The 19880-nt window shown below is 40.1% G+C and overlaps 2 protein-coding genes across 3 annotated transcripts; both read right to left on the minus strand.

Moving 5' to 3' along the window:
- Nucleotides 1–383: 383 nt before the first annotated feature.
- On the minus strand, nt 384–1405 carry LOC139144319 (galanin receptor 2b-like). The gene is made up of 2 exons (XM_070715022.1): nt 1085–1405; nt 384–776 (listed from the first exon to the last, which is right to left on the minus strand). The coding sequence occupies exons 1-2, from the start codon at nt 1403–1405 to the stop codon at nt 384–386; spliced, it is 714 nt and encodes a 237-aa protein (XP_070571123.1).
- A 3810-nt stretch (nt 1406–5215) lies between these two features.
- Nucleotides 5216–19683, minus strand: LOC139135993 (ras-like protein RAS2). Of its 2 annotated transcripts, XR_011553075.1 has the most exons (7): nt 19402–19683; nt 17281–17337; nt 13934–14007; nt 10975–11143; nt 10076–10229; nt 6806–8023; nt 5216–6595 (listed from the first exon to the last, which is right to left on the minus strand). XR_011553075.1 is itself a non-coding variant. In XM_070703816.1 (6 exons), exons 1-6 carry the CDS (start codon nt 19544–19546, stop codon nt 7885–7887), a joined length of 738 nt encoding a protein of 245 aa, XP_070559917.1. In that variant the 5' UTR covers nt 19547–19683; the 3' UTR covers nt 5216–7884. The 2 variants fall into 2 exon arrangements, 1 of the variants encoding a protein (XP_070559917.1); XM_070703816.1 differs by having other exon boundaries at nt 5216–8023.
- Nucleotides 19684–19880: the final 197 nt, after the last annotated feature.

Genomic DNA, 19880 nt, shown 5'->3' on the forward strand with positions numbered 1-19880 from the left:
ATCGAAATTGAAAGACTTAAGCCTTGCTCAAACTTTCCGTGAAGAAACTTCAAAGCATACCCTTTCGAAATCAAAACCTAAGACAGGTGTCACAGTGAAAATGTTGGTACCAGAGAAACTAATTACCCAACATTCACTGGAACTTGCTTAAAATTTAAAATGGCTGCCGTCCATAAGGTACCTAGATGGGTTACTTAAATATTCGATTTTCGCCAAAAGAACCCGGTGGAAGCTTTATTTACTCAATGGGCTTCAAAAAGAGCCCCAACAAGTGATAGACCAAAAACTAACTGTAAAAGTTTGAGAGTCCGCATATCTGTCTCCAAGGCGCATTCTACATTAAAAGAAGGGTTTTTGCGATGAATATCAGTACTTTTAATCTACTAGGCTATTGTTGAGCGAACGGAGCTGCTGATGTTCGACACGTAGCTGTGATCGGTGTTCCATGTCTTGCGACGACGGCAAAAGACGGCCTTCACGCCTTGACGGAACGGTCGACTCCACACGGCGTAGATGAACGGGTTCAGGCACGAATTCACGGCCGCGAGAACGCGCGTCGAGTTGTACAGGCCGCCGTTGTAGTTGATCCGGTAACCGAAGTTGGCGATGAGAAAGAGAAGTTGATTGGGTGCCCAGCACACGCAGAAAGCGAGGCAGACGATCAGGTACATTTTCACGACCTTGTGCTTGGCTTTGATGGCCACTCGACCAGATAGTAAGCCGGGGGAATCCCGAATCCGACATGACGCATCTTGGATCGGATGACGGAGATCATTCTGCCGTAGGCGAGGAGCAGGAGAACAAGCGGAATAAAGTACGTGGCGAAGAAAAGCCCGATGCCGACAAAAGTTTGGTACCACTCCCCTAGCGGCCACTCGTAGCGACATACCCCTCGCTGGTCGTCGTAAGAATTGTTGTAAACACAGAAAGTCTGGGTGGTGAAAGCTAACAGCCAAATCGCGGCAACCAATGGAGGCAATGAAATCTTCGATTTTCTCGTTTTGAACCAAAGAGGATGAACCACGGCCAGATACCGCTCTACAGTTATGACTAGAAGACTGTAAGTAGAAGCCACGAAGCTCACCCACAGGACAGTCGCTTTGATTGTTCGGCAGTATATTTCGCCGGCGATGCCATGCGGTATCGCGAAAGACCCACGCAGCGTTCTCGGGACCAGGAAAACGCAGGACACGCAGTCGGCCACGGCCAGGCATATGGTGAGTTGGTACGTCAACTGCTTACGGAGGGACGGCCTAGCCGCCATCACCACGATCACGACCAGGCTGCTGATCGTTCCGGTAGTGGCGATTATCGTCTCCGCTGTTTGCACGTAGCTCCATTGGAAGCCGGGCTCCGTCGTCAGTCGGTCTGCAGTTGAATTTGACTCGTTACTGGCGTTCACCATGTCTCTGTGAACGACTGCACTCCGTATATGTTCGTGAGGTAGTTCGACAGGAGACGTGGAGTCGATTCAGACGAGCTCCGAGAATGAGTCAGCATTGACAGGCCGGCCTTAATATTAATAGTCGAGAAACGGATATCATCTGAGGAGCGTACTATTAACTGCAAGGGAGAGTCGATCACGGGAAGAAAGCTCCATAGCTTGACTTTTCGAGTTGATACACCAAAGGCTGGTAACCAATTGCCAGTGTATAAGGCTTCGCTGAAACGTAACACGCGGATGGGCAGATGTCCTGAGAATGGGATGATAACAAAGTGCTACCTGACATTCACAATAATTAACCCTTTGATCGCTGCAATTTTTCCCACCAAAATTATAGTGTGCAACATTTTACCATTTTTTTTAATTTTTCTTAATTTTTTGACAATTTTAGACCAAATGAACATCACATTTTATTGGCTTCAGATTTTTATCAAAATTTTAGCAAAAATTAGAAAAAAATTGACTGGTGTATATTTTGATATCGGCAACAAGACTTGACTGGCGCTCAAAGGGTTAATACCTATGATATACCCAGAAAGTCTGGGTGGTGAAAGCTAACAGCCAAAGCTAACAGCCAAATATATATATATATATGCATAATATTTTGCAGATATGTAGCCAGTCTTTGTTTTTTCTCAGTCTTTCGCAAAAGCACGGCTCTTCTATCAGCGGGGACGTGGCAAAAGCTACAAAAGCAAGGAATCTGTTCAAGCAGTTGGTTGTAATCATAACGTTTTTGTCCCGACGTCAGTATCGTTAGTTCACTGAGACAATAGCTGTAACGTTTGGTAATATTTTCTATCATTTGTGGTCACTGCATGCTGGAAAAGACCCACACTATTCCAGCTAAATGAGATTTATCGTAATGACAAAACCGTGTCCTTTCTGCCTTATCTTTGTCTGAGGACAAAATTCAGGTGAAAAATGCATATGTGTTAGAATGATGGCTGGGATTTCCCGCTGGCGCTTTGATCCAAGACGTAACAGTCACTTAATGTTGAACATTTATCTGGTCAGTTAAATACGTCATTAACCAGTCGCTCTATGGTGGACGTAAACCGATGGCATCTCCGGGCTTTTCATGAAACCAAAAGGCAAAGGCTCTTCGTTGATTCGCAGTTAGCAAAGTACATTCTTTTTGTCAGAAAAGCAATCGTGCCATTCACAAAATGTACCGCGAACCGTTTCCGAAGGTAGTTTTCATCCGAGAGCAACGAAACCTGCGGGCGCTCACTTAATCCCTCAGTTGCTTACGTGCCGTCTTCATAGCGTGACGCGAAGCTTTAGATTACGGCGTATGTTTCAAATACTTTTAAAATTGTGTTTCTTTTTCAGAGTTTTAACTAACGAACTGACAGAAAGTCACGTTTCGAACATACGCACATCTGGCTGCAGCACCATTTCTTCACGAAATTCCACGCAAATTAGGAATGCGCTTCGGGCATCGCTGTTCGGGCTCTAAGAAAATTAACTTTGTGCCGACTTGTATTAGTGAAAATCGAAAATTGAGATCCCACACATAATATACGTTTTAGCGGTATCTTGAATTTAAACATAGCTGTATGTTTCTCGAATACCAAAATGTACATGATGCCTCCCTGATTTGTTTTTTTGTAATTCTTGATTAATATATTCAAGTGATAACACTTTAGACGAATGTTCAAAGCTATGTGGTTACTCGGAGCGTATTTTCCAAATGCCAGAAAAAGTCCCGAGATGCGTTTCTATGACTGAATAATAATCAGGGTCAATCGGTACAAGTACTTCCTTGTCAACTTAAAAATTTCAGAGGGATTCTGGTTGTGTAATATGAATTAATGTAGATCATATATGTGCATGTCGGTACGTAAGCAGGCATGTCTGTCTGTCTGTCTGCATGCATGCACGCAAGCATGCATGTATGTATGTATGTATGTATGTATGTATGTATGTATGTATGTATGTATGTATGTATGTATGTATGTATGTATGTATGTATGTATGTATGTATGTATGTATGTATGTATGTATGTATGCATGCATGCATACATGTGCACGATCTTAAAGATTTAGATATGAATTTTTAGGTGAGGTCAAACGCAAGTAGTCAGCCCAACGTCAGGCAGCCCATGCCTCGCGATTTCATTCAGTTGCCTCAAAAGGACTTCTTAAAACACCTATGAGTCTAAAGATGTAATATGAAATCGATATCAGAGCCTTAAACAAATAACCACGAATTCGAACTGACGCACGTATTCTACTTTTATTTATTTATTGGGAGACGTTGCAGTCGTTTTGGATTGGCGCAATAAGCGCGGTGCAGGTCGGATCGAGGACAAGAATTTGATAAGAATATCATGTTCGTCGGAAAATTAATAGTTTTGATTCAAGCATTGAGGAGCGATTAAGGTATTTAAATTGGTTTGATAGAAATTGAGAATAGTTACTAACAGGAGGTGACGTCTTCGTCACTATCTGTGTGTCTTCGTCACTATATGTGTGTCTTCGTCACTATATGTTTGTCTTCGTCACTATCTGTGTGTCTTCGTCACTATATGTGTGTCTTCGTCACTATCTGTGTGTCTTCGTCACTATCTGTGTGTCTTCGTCACTATCTGTGTGTCTTCGTCACTATATGTGTGTCTTCGTCACTATATGTGTGTCTTCGTCACTATCTGTGTGTCTTCGTCACTATCTGTGTGTCTTATTCGGGTGAACATGTAACTATGGACACATTCATCATGCACTGAGTTACCGAACTTCCCACGTTTTCTTTCACCAATAATCGCGTTTGGAGGAGGTTCAAATCATTATCGAACTCCGCTCGTTGAGGCGTGGAACACGGCTTTAAGGTCTGACGCAACGGGCTTAGTTTGGTATGCGCATTTATTATTCACTAGATTTATTCTAAGTCCCCGAGTAGCGTGGAATGGGGAGAGAGAGTACAAAATACTAACGCGCAATAAACCTTTGCTGGAGACAAAATTGCGAACATGATGTACTTGGTCGTATGTAACATTGCTTTTCAAATCTCTCGAATAGAAAAATAGATAAAAAGACGAATGAAACATAACATTGTGCACAAATGAGGGCCTGTATGACATTAGGCAAAGAAAAATTCCAGTTTGGATTTGGTCTTAGGTCTCCAACAAAAATAATGCACAACGGTATTTTTTTTCTTTTCTTTAACTTTGAAATGGAGGATCAAAAGATCAAATAAGGCCAATGAATACAACGGAACATGACTGCTTGAATGCTGATTGTAATTCTGACAAGCGGCAAAATGATAACGGTAAGTCTATTGTTAGCCAACAGTCCCTGTGCGTGTGATCTGACCCGTCATTTTTTAAGACATCCAAAGCGAAAGAGACCAAAAGAACGACGCGGCTACTCTAAATCGATGCACATGAGAATATGGAACAATCCTTTTCATCAGGATGTTTTTGGGGGTCTACGACCCAAAACATCTAGAAAACTACTGCCACCAGTACCGGGTGCATAGTTTGGTTGTGTACTTACAAGCGTGCGTTACCAACCTGCAAATGGTACATTCTCGGATATTGGTATGCTCTGAATATTCGAACCACGGTAGCAAGGAGAGTGAAAGTGCCAAAACTAAGGCTGGAGATGTCCAGAGCGGAAGCGGCAGAGCTGCAGAAAGGTTGCGAAATAATGAAATGTGTGGCAGGTATCCTAATGCAGACAAGTAAACGGGGCACTCTCTTCGTCCGTGAACAAATCGAAGTATGGCTCGTAATTTATTCAAACCAATACACAATCTACTCTCAAATGTTACTCAGTAGAAACAATATTTTAATAAAAGGTACTCTCATTTTACATTTCGTCCGACAAATAAGTAAAAACATATCTTCGTCTGACGTGCAAAGTTTGGAACTAGAGAAACAAATGACCTAGCATTTACCGATATCTGAACTTCAAAATGGCCGCCATTCCTGTGTCAACGCTCATGGGAAAATAAAATTAACAAGATTGGAACTAATTTGGGAGAATTGGATATTGTGATAATGTTGGTTTAATCAACAAATTTAAGCTCGTCTACTCTTCTCCGCTATTCACTTGTCTTTACGAGCAATTAAATTTGCAATACTGCAACTTTCAGCCATAGGGCACCTAACACTTTGATAAATTTGAACATTTAAAAGATCCTATTCTCAAAAATTAGTTCTAATCATGTTAATTTTCGCAACTATTTGATTTAATTTTTTTGTAGATTTTCGAAAAACTAAGACGGTGAAGTTTTTTACTCAAAGAGCTTTAAAGTGAGCCTCAACAAACTGTCGATCAGGAAAGTATTAGAAAAATTTATGAGTCTGAATGTTTGTCCAAGAGGCGTATTCCATCTTACAGTATTAAAACTGCGGGAAACAAAGCTAGGCGAAATCTACGTTACATGTTGCTTTGATTTAAAAATTGACGATGTCCACTATTTTCAATGACATTGGCCATGATTGCACAAAGCCAGACAGTTCCCTTTTACTTATACTCAAAGGAGGATGTTGGCGATGCATACTCCGTGCTGGGTTGGAAGCATGGTCGAATACAGACCCTAAATTGATACATGTAATATGGTATATAAATAATTATTATACACCTACGTCTGTAACCTATGGGGTTTCGAAGCACAGTAAGTTTCGGTATCAGAGGACGCGGAATACAATAACGTTAGATGTTATTGGACGATATTTGACCTTTGACCTTTACGTCCACAAGGGGAAAAACGAGAAGATTTTACATTTTTTACCAAAAAATGTATTCCGAAACATTCAGTACTTCACGCAGTGAATGTTGGTCATTCCGAAATAGGTAAATTTGAGTGATTATACCGCTGACCTACAATGACCACGTGCACAGCGAGTTCAAGTTGAAATTTCGTTCTATGTCCTCAGCAGACTCGCTGAACTTGTTCCCTGTCTACTCGGCGATCGCTCAGTACAGTGCGTAACGAACATCCTAATTAAACGTCATAATTTCGACTTTTTTGTGGTTAGATCGGACTAAAAAGTTTCACAATAATAAGGTTATTCACAAAACACCGGGATTTATGTCCTCGTACATCTTACGCTTCGGTATTGTCCTCGACGTTACCCGTCTGTGACAATACCTCCGCTGCACGATACACTCGGACATAAATACCGGTGTTTTGTGAAGAACCTTATAATAGTAACCATTTTGATGAATGGAAGCATGAGCTGTGAGCCTTTCTCGCTTTATACTACCTGTGTGTAGTATTTCAAAGAAAACAGTGAATTTCTTTTAATGACCATCATAATCTCCTCTGTTAGTGAAAAGACTAATCTTTGACCCTTTGAGGGCGATCAAAGCTTCAATTGGTGATCGCTGACAATATCTTGAGGAGAGTACGGAGGGCAGTTAACATATTATGGAACACCGTTTTCTTTGAAATACTGTACAAAGTAAAGGGTAGATAGCGTATATGTACACAGTTCATGTTTGCTTGTTTCTGAATATTCAATATTTAATGTAGTCTTTTCCATCGAGTACAGACTTTGCAGTTCTGATCTACACGTTGCCAACACTCTATATTTGAGTTCAACACGTGGAGCATGCATGGCAGGGTATCAATGCGCCGCCTCGCTAATCACAGACACTGCCGTTCATGAATTTGTGATGATTTGACACATATCGTTGTTGGTGTACCACCGACTTTTAGCAAAGCTCAAATGAGAGCAGAGGTACCCGGGAAACACTAGAATCAGTAGACTAAGTACATAAATTTTTAATGAAGGGATGTATGCATTTGATATCCGATTTAGCTGGTTGACTTTAAGATAAGGTGAAATGCGGTTTCTGCTATCAGAGGGAATAGGTTATTGCCCTTCCTTGCCCTTTCTCAAAACCAACTAAAGGATCACTTAAGGTTTAAAATACACAATACCAGTGTCACATGGTATCTCTGTGTACCGTATTGGCTGAGGTTTGCCGATTTGGCATGAATGGAGCAGGCTGGTCCCACAGCTAACAGTTTTAAAATTAACATAATCCCAAGGAGTCAAGTTGCATCATAAAGCTATGGACTGGGAAAACCCTGTTGTCGTTTAAATTAGGATCGTGACCATGTTTGTTCAAATACGTTCAGTGTGTTACACTGGCCGTTTAAGCTATTCATAATAACGTGTTATTGAAAAGTAAGTTTGGGGGAAATAATATGTTCTTGCTGACTTTCCTCCGCTTTGTCTGTCAACCAGTTTGACGGGCTGTTCTGTGGAACACTTTTCTAATGCATTTTCAAGGCTCTGACCTACCCACTGATAAAAAGAATGACCAGAATAATGCAAAGAGACTGTGAGATGCAGCCGTTAAAACAACGACCATAATATAACCGCAGTGTAATTTACATAGTTGCTAACACTTGTCCAAAACCGATGGGGCGCCATCTTCGGTGTTCAATTGTGCAAAAGAAGAGAGGCGTAGCAGTGAGGTTACCAATCATCCCTGAAGGGATCGCGGTGGTGCGCCCTCAATCCGTTGCAAAGGAGATAGCGATGTATAAATTTTTTGGTTGAATTCATTCGATGCCGTCTCTTCTTCTCCAACGTGGCCTTGTAATCGTTGACCGCCCTGCAAAATAATTCACAAATGACACTGAGATCAGTTCTGTTTTAAGGCTGCAGGCCAAGAGTTTGGCCCTTCCAAACAATTAATTTTCTGCAAAAACAATGAGCTTATGACCGCATTAAAGAGTGTATTTTCTGAAATTGAGATATAGTTTATGCCGTGACTTGTATTTTGCAAATCTTTGTTCACATAAGAATTAGTCATTTTAACATAACCTCGCAAAAATAGGGTGTTTATAATATATTATCCTGTACCATGGTTCCGCGCCTATGCAAACATTATAGAGTTTCCGATTGAAATTTGCGTGATGAAAGTTGTTGCATCTGGAGGCTCTAAATCATTTTCTAAAAGGCGACAATTTTCCAGCTGGTGATTGACCCATGTGTTTAACACCTCTAAGAGTCGGTAACAAAACAGCTTGGGCAGACAAGAGTAATTTGAAAGCGGCTTTTATGCTGTTAATCGTAGGTGCTAATTTCGACGGAACACACTGCAGCATTTGCACAGGGGAAGGTCTAGACCCTTTTTTAAAGATTCTTCAAATTGATTATTGCGTGATATTAGGGCGGAGAACAGACAGAGTCAGTGAAAGGTGCATTGCAGAAATAAACGGCTGTGCGCACAAGCGAGGATCCATCCATATCCCCAAATGACCTAATGTCACGGCATTGTTTTGTGTTTCACTATACTGGTTTGATTGCATTCTGTTATCTCAAAACTATAAAGTGTCCACCATATTCATTGCTGGTCGATAAAGAAAACAACATTTTTAATTAAAAAGCAAATTTTTGGGATGGAAAGCCATACACAGGAGATGAAGATTGCTTATGAGTCGATAAAGGAGGGAACAGTTGCTGTAGAGACACGGAAATGTGCCTTGTAAGAGGAACACATGAGCGAATTTTTGGCTGTAATTTTTTTTGCGTGTGTGAACTATTACGACATAAAAGTCATAATAACAAGTAGAAAGGAACGGTAAGTGCTACTTTTAAGACCAAAGGTGCAGAGAGAGAGAGAGAGAGAGAGAGAGAGAGAGAGAGAGAGAGAGAGAGAGAGAGAGAGAGAGAGAGAGCGAGAGAGAGAGAGAGAGAGAGAGAGAGAGAGAACATCGCCGAAAACTAAAATTCGAAGAGAGATGAAGACATAAGAAATATTACATGTAATTAAAGAGGCACTCCCATTTTGTAACATCTTTAAAACACATATTTTTAATGCCAACGGTCGACATTTGACGTGGCGATTGCGCGCGGTTCCCGAGATATCGATAAAAACATGTCATTTCCCGAGCGTATTTTTCACACCCCGAAGTTTTACGATTATGTCTGATTTTGACCCGAAATCCCCCGAGGGTTTGTTATTGTGCTGATTGATGATATTCTAGGTGATGAATTCACTTCCCACTGCAAAGACTTTATATACAGCATTATGCCTTTACCCCAGGTAATTAAATTCTCCTTAGTTTTTGTCGTTTTCATTATTCTAAATCAGTTGTATTATATTTTTAACCAATACCACATAAACATCAGTTTTTACGTGTTAAATATTAGCCGCCTCGACTACATTTTGTCGTCTGCCACACAGTTACGCGTGGTTCGATACATAGCGGCCACCGCGCGTGCCACGCGGTGGCCGCTATGTATCAACCGCACGTATGTGCTGGTCACCTATGCGAAATCTGGTGGAATAAGCAAACTTTGTTTTCCGTTTTGTTTTGTTTTTTTTTTCTCCGAGTCAGTAAGACTCGACTTTGCCCCACGGGGCATAACCGATCACCGATACGGACCTGGTACTTTGGCGTACTGCAGCGTGAGCGTAGACTCGTACTCCATAGCTTAGTTGACAACGGCCCCAGTGCCGAACGTTCGATGTTCGGACGCTGAATTTAGGTGGGCCACCGGAATTCAAACTTTTACTTTTTTGAGGACATGTTTTTATCTATATCTCGCGATCCGCGCGCAGTCGCCACGTCAAATATCGACCGTTGGCATTAAAAAATTACGTTTTAAAAATGTTACCAAGTGGGAGTGCCTCTTTAAGCTGCCAAACGATGATTACCTTATCTGCCGAACTACATCATGAAATATCTTCCTGACATTATCGATCCCTAGATGCGCAGACACCTCGTAAAATGAACACCCTATTTGAAATGCCAGGTCTCTTCCTTCCTTGATCGTAACTTCTCTTTCCTCTGTTAAATCATTTTTGTTACCTTGACATTGGGCGACAAACAAAGCATAGTTGTTAAGGTAGTACGCGCCCCGAAATTTAGAAACTTTAATATGTGCGAAAAGTTTCCTCAATAAAACTTTCCACCATGCTCTTTCAAAATCACGAATTAAAACCAGGGGTCATCCGGCAAATTTTGGTATATGAGAAATAAATTACCAAATATTTACCGACACTTGAAATTCAAAATGGCCGCCATTCCTGTGTTAATGTTATTCGGGTAAAATTAAATTTTCGATATTCACAAAAATAATACTTTCACAACTCCATGACTCTTAAAAAGAGTCCACGTGAGTGGCACACCAGGTTACAAAAAATTGAGAGCCCGAATATCTGTCCCAGACTGAGGTGCATTGTACCTTAGATTATGTAAGCAAGGGTAATTGACGACATAGGCTAGACGACAGGAGAAGTTCTACAAAACCTTGGAAGATCAAGGAAAATTAATTGACAAGAAAGCTGTTCAGTTTGTACAGCTCCATCACATAACAACATGTTTAATCACCGATAAATGGCGATACTGACACATTTTTAACAGTACGCAAAAATTACCAGGAATTTTAATTTAGGAAAGTCAGTTAAATATTAAAGTATCTGTCTCTAATTTTTGTCCATTTTCATATCTGGACATGATATCTTTTTACAAGAAAGGAAAAGTTGAGCTTCGGGACGAACGACTTTCCATGACTAGCGCCCCCCGCGGCGATAAAACTTTAACGTCTACTCACCTACGAGAACGATTGGTACGTCTTTGGTCTTTCTGACTTGATGCAGGAGACTTTGAAATCGCTTGGCATCTTCGAAACTGTCTCTGTCTGTAATTGAGTAGACGATGATGAAACCTTCCCCGACTTGAAGTGTTGTGGCCATGTCTTCAAGACACAACCTGCTTTCTTCCTTGTGATTAGAATAATAAAATATACACAAGTAAATAATCCCATACTCACGATACAGAGACATCATTCATTCTCTCCATGCGAGGTAATTAAGCACAATTTACCCATTGTCTTTGTCTAAGTCTTGTATGTGTGGTGAAGTGAATGGCTGCAATGCCATGTGCAAACGTAGCTCAGCTGTTGACGACTCGAGGCAAAGATAAACCAATTTCTTATACGCCATCGGTTATGGTGGTAAATCTTTCTATTTTATCAGGCACGAGTGAAATCGCGGCGAACGGACAAGTCTGGCGGATATATGACGAGTGACCTCAATCGACATTCCTGACACACTTCCTCTCTAATACTTGACATTCAGGCTTTCAGACTAACCCCTTGTGTGTCTGATAGTAAAACTGACGCGGCTCCAACACCATCGGTCCGATAGAGGGAGGAAGCTAAGTTCCCTTCAAGAATTCAACGCCAAAAGCATGAGTTATCTTCTACTCAAGCAGAATAACGACCGTGAACCACTTCTATTCGTCTCTACTGCCTTGCGAAGTCCGATATTGGAAGAATTCTGCAGGAATTTTATCAATAACGTTCGACACCGAGAACCTGAACTAGGCGATGTAAAGTCCAGCTGTTCGCCAATTAAAATACTTTAATCTGACCTTAGATGGGTAGGCAAGATTTTCACCGTGGAATCCGGTTAAAACGGACTTATCTGAGATAGACTTTGACGGCCTACACAAGGTCAACCTAATTATTCATGAAATATAATGTAAACTATTGCGAATCAAACACGCAGTGCTCTTGTCTTCTAATGCTCGATGTCTTTGTAACAATTTGTCAAGTGCGGTGGCCAACGAAAGATGAGTTTCAACACCACATTCCTCGTAATACATCATAGGCGGCTGGATGATGATGATGCTGCTGCTGCTGCTGCTGCTGCTGCTGCTGCTGCTGATGATGATGATGATGATGATGATGATGATGATGATGATGATGATGATGATGATGGTCGAGGTGATGGAATGATAATAACCACAAATACACATGCTAGTTTTGCTACTTTGTCTACCAACGATGCAACCAGATATTCTCAAATTTTCTCTACAATTCACAAAGCCTGAGACCTGATTATTTTGTAGTAAGGTTGCTGTTTGGTGATGCCGGATTTATCGCGCAAAATACAACAATATGTTTGTCGAGTAAGTACAGCAGATGTCTTATAGATCGGGCAGAAAACTGACGCTGGGCGAAAAATAGTGGCCCTTCAAAAGTGTTTTCCGGAAGTGAATCCAAATGAGTCCAAACACGGCGAAAAGTGCCAATGTCATGGGTGCAGTGAAGTTTACAGTCAGCTGTTATGAGACTCCCGCGAATACCTTCGATGTGCAGGAAGTTCTATCTGCATCGAACGTTTTATTGCGTATACAAAAATCAAGCCATTCTTTCAGTCTACAAAGTGCTCACAAGTATTTCAGGAAGGTTTTGATCGCCACTTGACAACATGACTGCATCATTAAGGTAGAATGCGCCTCAGGGACATATATTCAGACTCTCAAATTTTTCACAATTCTTTTCTGATCTACCCCTTGCGAGGGCTTATTTTAAAGCTCTTGGAGAAAGAAAAAATTCCACGGTCTTAGTTTTTCTTAAATTGAAAATTGTATCTTTCCCTGTAGAGTTCACAATGGGATGGCGGCCATTTTGAATTTCAAACATTGGTAATCATGTTAGAATATTTGTTTCAAGGTACCAAACTTTGCATGGTGACCCCTATTTCTTATTCTTGACTTGTAAAGGAATGCTTGAAGGTTTCATTGAGGACAGCTTGAGCAAAAGTTTGAGTATTTCACTTTCGAGGGGCATACTACTTAAACTAAATGTTAGAACTCTTAGTGGCAGATTTGCTGATAGAACGGCAGTAATTGTACCTGCATGTCTGGCATACTTATTATTTCTGGAGCAGCTGATTATCTGCAAGGGCACGAGATATTGATCCCGCTTTGGAATTGTTTGTTTGTATTGTTTGCGGCACGTGATTGAAGAGGTGGTTGAACCTGAAGCGTAACGTGAATCTCTGACCATTTTGAGGCAGGACGATCAGTGAAAACGAACTGAATCTAATTTCTTTGGAGTGTGGCTTTAAATGTTCGCTTTTCTACATGTTTTCAAAATCCAGGGTCAGTCGAGGAGTGATCAAAATACAAAATGTTTGATTTAGCGGACAAGTTGCACGATCAACACTTTTGTCGGAGGAGAATTTGCTACGGGTGTGGGAATTTTTGAAGTTTATCATAAAGACACTCGCTTTACGAATTACGTTTCTCACAGCAGCCTTTGGTTTCCATAGAATGGATGCGATCACCCGAAGTGTGTTCTGGTCATTTTATATTTACCGTAGACGATTACCGAAATGAAACAGTTGGATCACGATGTTTTCATGTATATTATACGTTTCATACATCACTCCCGTCTCGTAGGAATTTGTTGTTTTTCCCGAGATCAAAACATGTTCTTAACATGAACTCTCAGGTCGATAATCTCGATTGACCAGATTTATGTACGTACCCAGCTGCATTTCTTAGTGCGTTGTCATCAAAACTGTGCAGCGTGTTAATTTTGTTTGTATCAATTAACTGCAAACCTTACTCAACTAAAGGTCGTTGACGCTTGCTTGGTAAAACAGGCCCAAAAGAAAAGTGGCCTCGGTTTGGAAAAGACGCGATTCCCTTCCCTTCACCTCCTTGTCAAAGCTGTACTCATTCGTTACAGACAGTCATATGTGTTCTTTCGTGCTTACCCCTGTTCTTGTATCCATAATTTGCAACGGCGCTATTTCATTGTCGACAAGTTCTTGCGTCTCATAGATGAATTCTGAAAATGATAAATAATTTGAAATGAACAACTTGTCAAATTGATATGATTTGCAATTACTTCCTATGATAGAATTTTGAAATATGTTATATACTCTGCAATATTTTCAATGGACATTCAATTTTCTTTTCATTAGTATCGTTCAAGAAATTAAAAGTTTGCCGTTGTCTTGAAACGAATTATAGTGAACCTACACATTATAGAATTCTTAGACCTTGAGTCTTGAAATATTCATCAAAAACTGGGCCATCCGTAAACTTTCAGAAAAAGAGAGATACAGGGGAGGGGGATAGAGAGAAACGAAGAGATAAAAAGACAGAGCCACATAGGCGAAGACAGACAGAGACGATGTGAAAGACAGGGACTGGGAATTAGGACGGGGAAGAGGCTGTCAGACCCTCGTTGGCTTCGCGGTGTGACCATCTCCTGTTTTGATTCTAAGCTTCAGTGGTGTCATGTATGAGCAGAAGTAGCGAACCCAGTTCTGCTACGCATTTTAAGTTTTTCAAGTTTTTAACGGTAGATCGTTTTAGGGTACATAGCAAAGCCGAGGCTGTATAAGAGCCTGTCTTAGTCGATGAGGCACAAGCATGGTTTCTTCGCACAATACAATTGTTCAAAGAGATTTGTACATGAAATTGGGATTAGATACATGGCAGAGGGACCCGCATAAAGCAAAAAAAGTAAAAATCTTACTATAAGTCCCGAAATGACCTTGACCGTTTTGTTGATAAAAAGTGACACGAAAATACCGTCGGTCGAGATAAACAAGTGCTAGAAGTAGTCGGTCAGTAGCAGCCCCTTAAGTCGTACTTTACCCTCGAAGTAATGCGATGATTAAACAAATATCAAGATTGCTGAAGAAAGTATGTCACTAGGTCTGTATCTAGCATTTTCATTTCATAGCCTGTAGATAGAACTGTTTACCATAAATTGCACGTTGTTCGGCAGAGGAGATCGCGAAATTAAGTAATTATCTTTATCCGGATTAATATATACATAATCCGCAAAAGTGAGTAACACGATCGGAACAAATTTGGGATAATTGGATGGTGCAATAAGGTCGTTTTAATCTGCAAATGTAAGCTCATCTGTTTTTCTCTTTAAGTTACACACTTGTTTTTATGAGTAATTTGTTATATTGCAACATTCAGCTATAATATTGCACCTAATACTTTTGAGAAATTTAAAAAATATGAAGATCCAATTATCCCAAATTAGTTCCAATCGTGTTGAATTCTTTCCACATAAACCTTGCGAGTCACAGTGCGTACACATCGACTGGTATAATTTCACACTGTCAATAAATATCGTACATGAATCTTTCTAGCCTATTCTAAAAAATGCCATTTCAATAATCGGTCAATGTTTAATCAAAACGCGTTTGCGAGAATAACGTTGCATTGAGATAAAAAATCTGAGGAACTCAAATCTGACAGCATCGTCATATTAACAACTAATCGCTCTAATGGTATCAATGAACCTTATTAAGGGATTGTGGTATTTGGTTTATTAAACTATGACAACAGACATCAAGGTACGAAGACGCAATCTGGGGTCAAAGTCAAAGAAAGTCTTTGCTACACTGAGTTTCTATCTAAATCTCATTAGAAGAGCAATCTGTCTTTAACATTGAACTTACATGCAGATCATACCCGTCCTCGTCTTTCTCTGACATGTATGTATTCGCACTGTGTGCAAATTCTCACGTCCACCTCACTTAAGTTGAGAGTTTCCAGCTGTCATCTCAGATATCTCTGATAAATCTTTAAAGACATGTTTTCTAATACCCGGTATTTTTAGTTGTTTTTGAAAGTGACAATATATATATATATATATATATATATATATATATATATATATATATATATATATATTTATATATGTATATATGTATATACACAAAATGTATACAATGTGCCCTCCCGGTTATCACCATGATGGCTTTATGGCAACCTCTGAACTTGGGCACAGAGAGTACGGTTTATATATATATATATATATATATATATATATATATATATATATATATATATAATATATATATATATATATATATATATATATATATATATATATCTGTCTGCGCTGGTGTGTGTACGTGTAACTTGCTTAAACTCTATATATCTTGTATAACATTTGAAAAACTGAATTGATAAATCTTATAAATATATGGATCTACGTCATAAGGTATTCTAGATTCTTTAAAGTGTATGCTATTGGTTTTGCAAAGTTTTAGTTCAAAATCTGGGCTGAGGAGAAAAATAATGGACATACATAAGAAACAACCTTTGAATGCGACACCATACTGGAAGGGATCATATCTGTGGCATCAAGAAGTGTCACCTCTGTCATGTCTACAGCTTTTCCTCACCAGTCAAAACTCAACACAGAAAACAAAATGAAGAGACAAAACTTGTATAGCATTACATGCACTCTGCGGGTCTAGATTTCTAAATGTCAGCACCTCCTTTGCAGTGACGTCACTTACTTCATAATATTATGACCTGGCCGGGAATGACAGCACAGATGGGCGTCACGTGATCTCGCCCAGCTGCTCGAAAATATCTCTCGTCCGGGGGCAATTAATTGTTTGAATACCTAATATTTGGTAAATATTCTCTGAGAAGCAGAGCAGCGAGCTGCCTGACACAAACATCAGTCAGAATCGATGACGTCAGAAATTTCAACAGATGTATATGAAATTCATAAACACTGAGTTTTAAGTGCGTTTCTATCGTGCCTTTCTTTGAAAGATAAGGTTTTGTTTACCACTCTCTAAGGTTGACACGATCGAGGTCTTATCATTACATGTATAACTATATAAATTCGCTTTCACAACAAAAAATAGTGCAAATCTATTTAGTGAAAAGCAGACTCATTGATTTAGCAAAACAATTTATTTCCTTTTGTTGAAAAGACAGAGCTATGAATGGAAGCTGGCCAGGGAAACGCACAATGCGCCTCAAAAGTACATGACTTAAATTTTGGCTCGGATTTTCCTCGAACGACAAAGAGCGCAACCCAGGAAGTCGTACGACAAAAAGTGCAACGTCACAGAAAATCGTCAATGAACTTTATATCTCGTAGGAAAAAAATACACATTGTAAGGCTAAAATTTAAGAATTTCTGTTCGTTAACATTCATTTGTGAGCATTTGACCCCTGGCAGTCCTTCCAAAGGCCGGGATGAAGACCAGATCGATCCATTATGTCACCAAGGGGCAATTAAAATGCCAGGAAAAACCCTAAAGTTTGTAAACATGTCACTTACCATGTGGATCGAGGTCCAAATGATGGTAACGACCCTTCGTGAATGTAGCAGTCAGCGCTGAAGAAAAAATTAACGTTTAACAAATATTAAATGTATTAAAGGTACGGATAATAGTATTAAATGGTGTGTAATTTATTTGAAATCGAAAAAGCTACTGACTGATATTTCACTGTATGTGCAACGTTATCTGATATCTTCTACTGTTTAACCTTTGACTTCAGCGACGAGTAAATCAGAAATTCACAACCACATGCGTGCGTTATAGAATTAACCATGGCCAAGTCACGCGCCAAACACGGAATTTACCGATTAATAATTACATATGTCGACATCCTGTCCGTCACGAGGTTCGTACGTAAATATGTGTTTGTCTATGTCTGCCCCTCCCTCTGTCTCTATGTCTCTGTCTCGCTGTTTGTCCGACCGACTATGCACGTCATTTTGCCTGTCTCACCATCTTTCTGAAAAGCGCCCTGTTCAATATTACAAATTAACATCGTATACCCAATTGTCAACAACGTGTTTTCGATGAATTCGAAGATTGAATTATGCTTGACTGGCGGGGCAAGTTGTGGAGAGATATTATACATATACGAGATTGCGAGCAAAGTCTTCAGATAGAGGAAACGATGCCTGAACTTTGTCAAAAGCGTGTTATTGGTAAACTTGTATAACTTGTTTGTCATGCATGTCAGTAAAGGGCGAATCAAATGACTTAATCGATAGCAGAAAACCAATATACGGAGTTGATTTTAACATTATTTTGAGGATTGTATCTATGAAATTTCGACAAATTCAAAGCTGTGAACGCTTGACTTTTTGAGTATTATTACCCACTTTGCAAAACTAGCTGATAAAGACGAAGATAATGCTGAATTATTTGATTATTACGCGCCTTTGCTTCTGGGATTTCATCATTGATCATAGCAGTTGTGACCAGACATAACGGAAAGTGTGTGACTGTTATCGGGATGTCATACCTTGCTGTTAATCCCTAACCTACTACGGATCTACTGATCATGTAGATTATTAAGTAAACTAACCTACAATTTCCCATGATCAGTTATAAATCTTAAAAACTAATGAACAAGTGAATAGGAATGAAGCCTGAACAAGACTAGAAGCTACAGCAACTCAACACTTAGCCACAAAGAACCTTGAAACCTATGAATGTGTAAATCGGTTGACTTTAAGGTCACAGTATTCGTAACATGTCACCTGAAATGACAGGTTTCTCATGACGGTATTTTCGGTGTTTGGAGCGCTTCAGGGTAATCGGACTGTGGCAACAGGACTCTATATTGCGAAAGATATATGGTGCCATGTACCGCTATACGGCGCGAGAGGAGCTTACAACTTACGCGTGAAACTATCGGCGGAGATGTGCAAAAATCTTGTGGTTGGTTGGCTATCGCATGGCCTTGTGCACGGTGTAGAACAAGTTTGGATGACTTAAGGTTGTTCAGGTCACTAACACTTAGTTACTCGTTGAAAATGAATGCTTTATGTATGTGTTAACACCAAAAAGGCAAACATATTTGGAATAACCAGTGCAAAAAGTGCCCCTAAAATAGATTAGCGTTCATGATCAGTGCACCCATGAAGACTGCGACTTGGAGATAAGATACGGAGAAACGCAACGACTGAAAACACAGTATTCGATGCAATGTGCATTGCATGAGCTAGTCTTTCTGTTATCTAAGTGCCACTTGTTGTACAGATGAGAACTTAAGTTCACATAAATACGAACAGAAATTGTAAGCATAGCTAGAGCCAAACCCGAAATGCACACTATATGTTACTAAAATAATCTTTAGGTCGCAGTGTTTAACTCTGCATCCAGCACACAGTGAGTATATCTCTATGTTTTGCGATGGTTACACCAAAGTTATGTCTGTGTTTCGACATCTTGGCTCATAATTTAGCTGGCAAATTTACACACTACTGACACCGTAAAGCTGTCATGTAAATAAATTCAGCAGTATTCCTCTGGCTACTGCATTAACAGACATTCGAACGGGATTTTTTACGACTTCAGCTAAATTCGAAGATCGTTTATATCTGACCCGTACTTTTTCCGGAAAGACCTAGCTCTGGCACCGAACACATCTGACTACTTACACGTTTTACCGACGTTCTTGGGACCAAGGAGTACGACGATGAACTGTAGCTCGTCGATCCACGAGACGCCTCTCTGCAAAACCTGCAAGCGATCCTGGGCAAGTTCCCGGCGGTACGGGCGGTAGGTGGCTCTACGGCTCAACATGGCGCAGAAATAACATCTTTGAAGCTATGTCCCGAATAAGATTGGTAAATTGTGGAGAACGAAATCGAGCAGCAATGCGTTCTTGCACCGCGCTGTTCGGACAGCGTTGTTTATGGGTTCCTGCTCTCTAACCAATTACCTCGGAAAGATAGATCCTCACAACTGTATCGTATTACATGTTGCCTAGCAACTGGGAATTTTGACAACAAATACGCCTGTGTAAAAGTCTGAGACCATTGGTAGTTTAAATATGCTAACTGTAGTTGAAGCGAAAGCAGATGCATTATAAATCGCAGAATTATTCCCCTAGTTATGTTATTCCAAACTGTGGAAA

This window comes from Ptychodera flava, chromosome 1 (genome assembly GCF_041260155.1).
Source record: "Ptychodera flava strain L36383 chromosome 1, AS_Pfla_20210202, whole genome shotgun sequence".
Lineage (NCBI taxonomy): Eukaryota > Metazoa > Hemichordata > Enteropneusta > Ptychoderidae > Ptychodera > Ptychodera flava.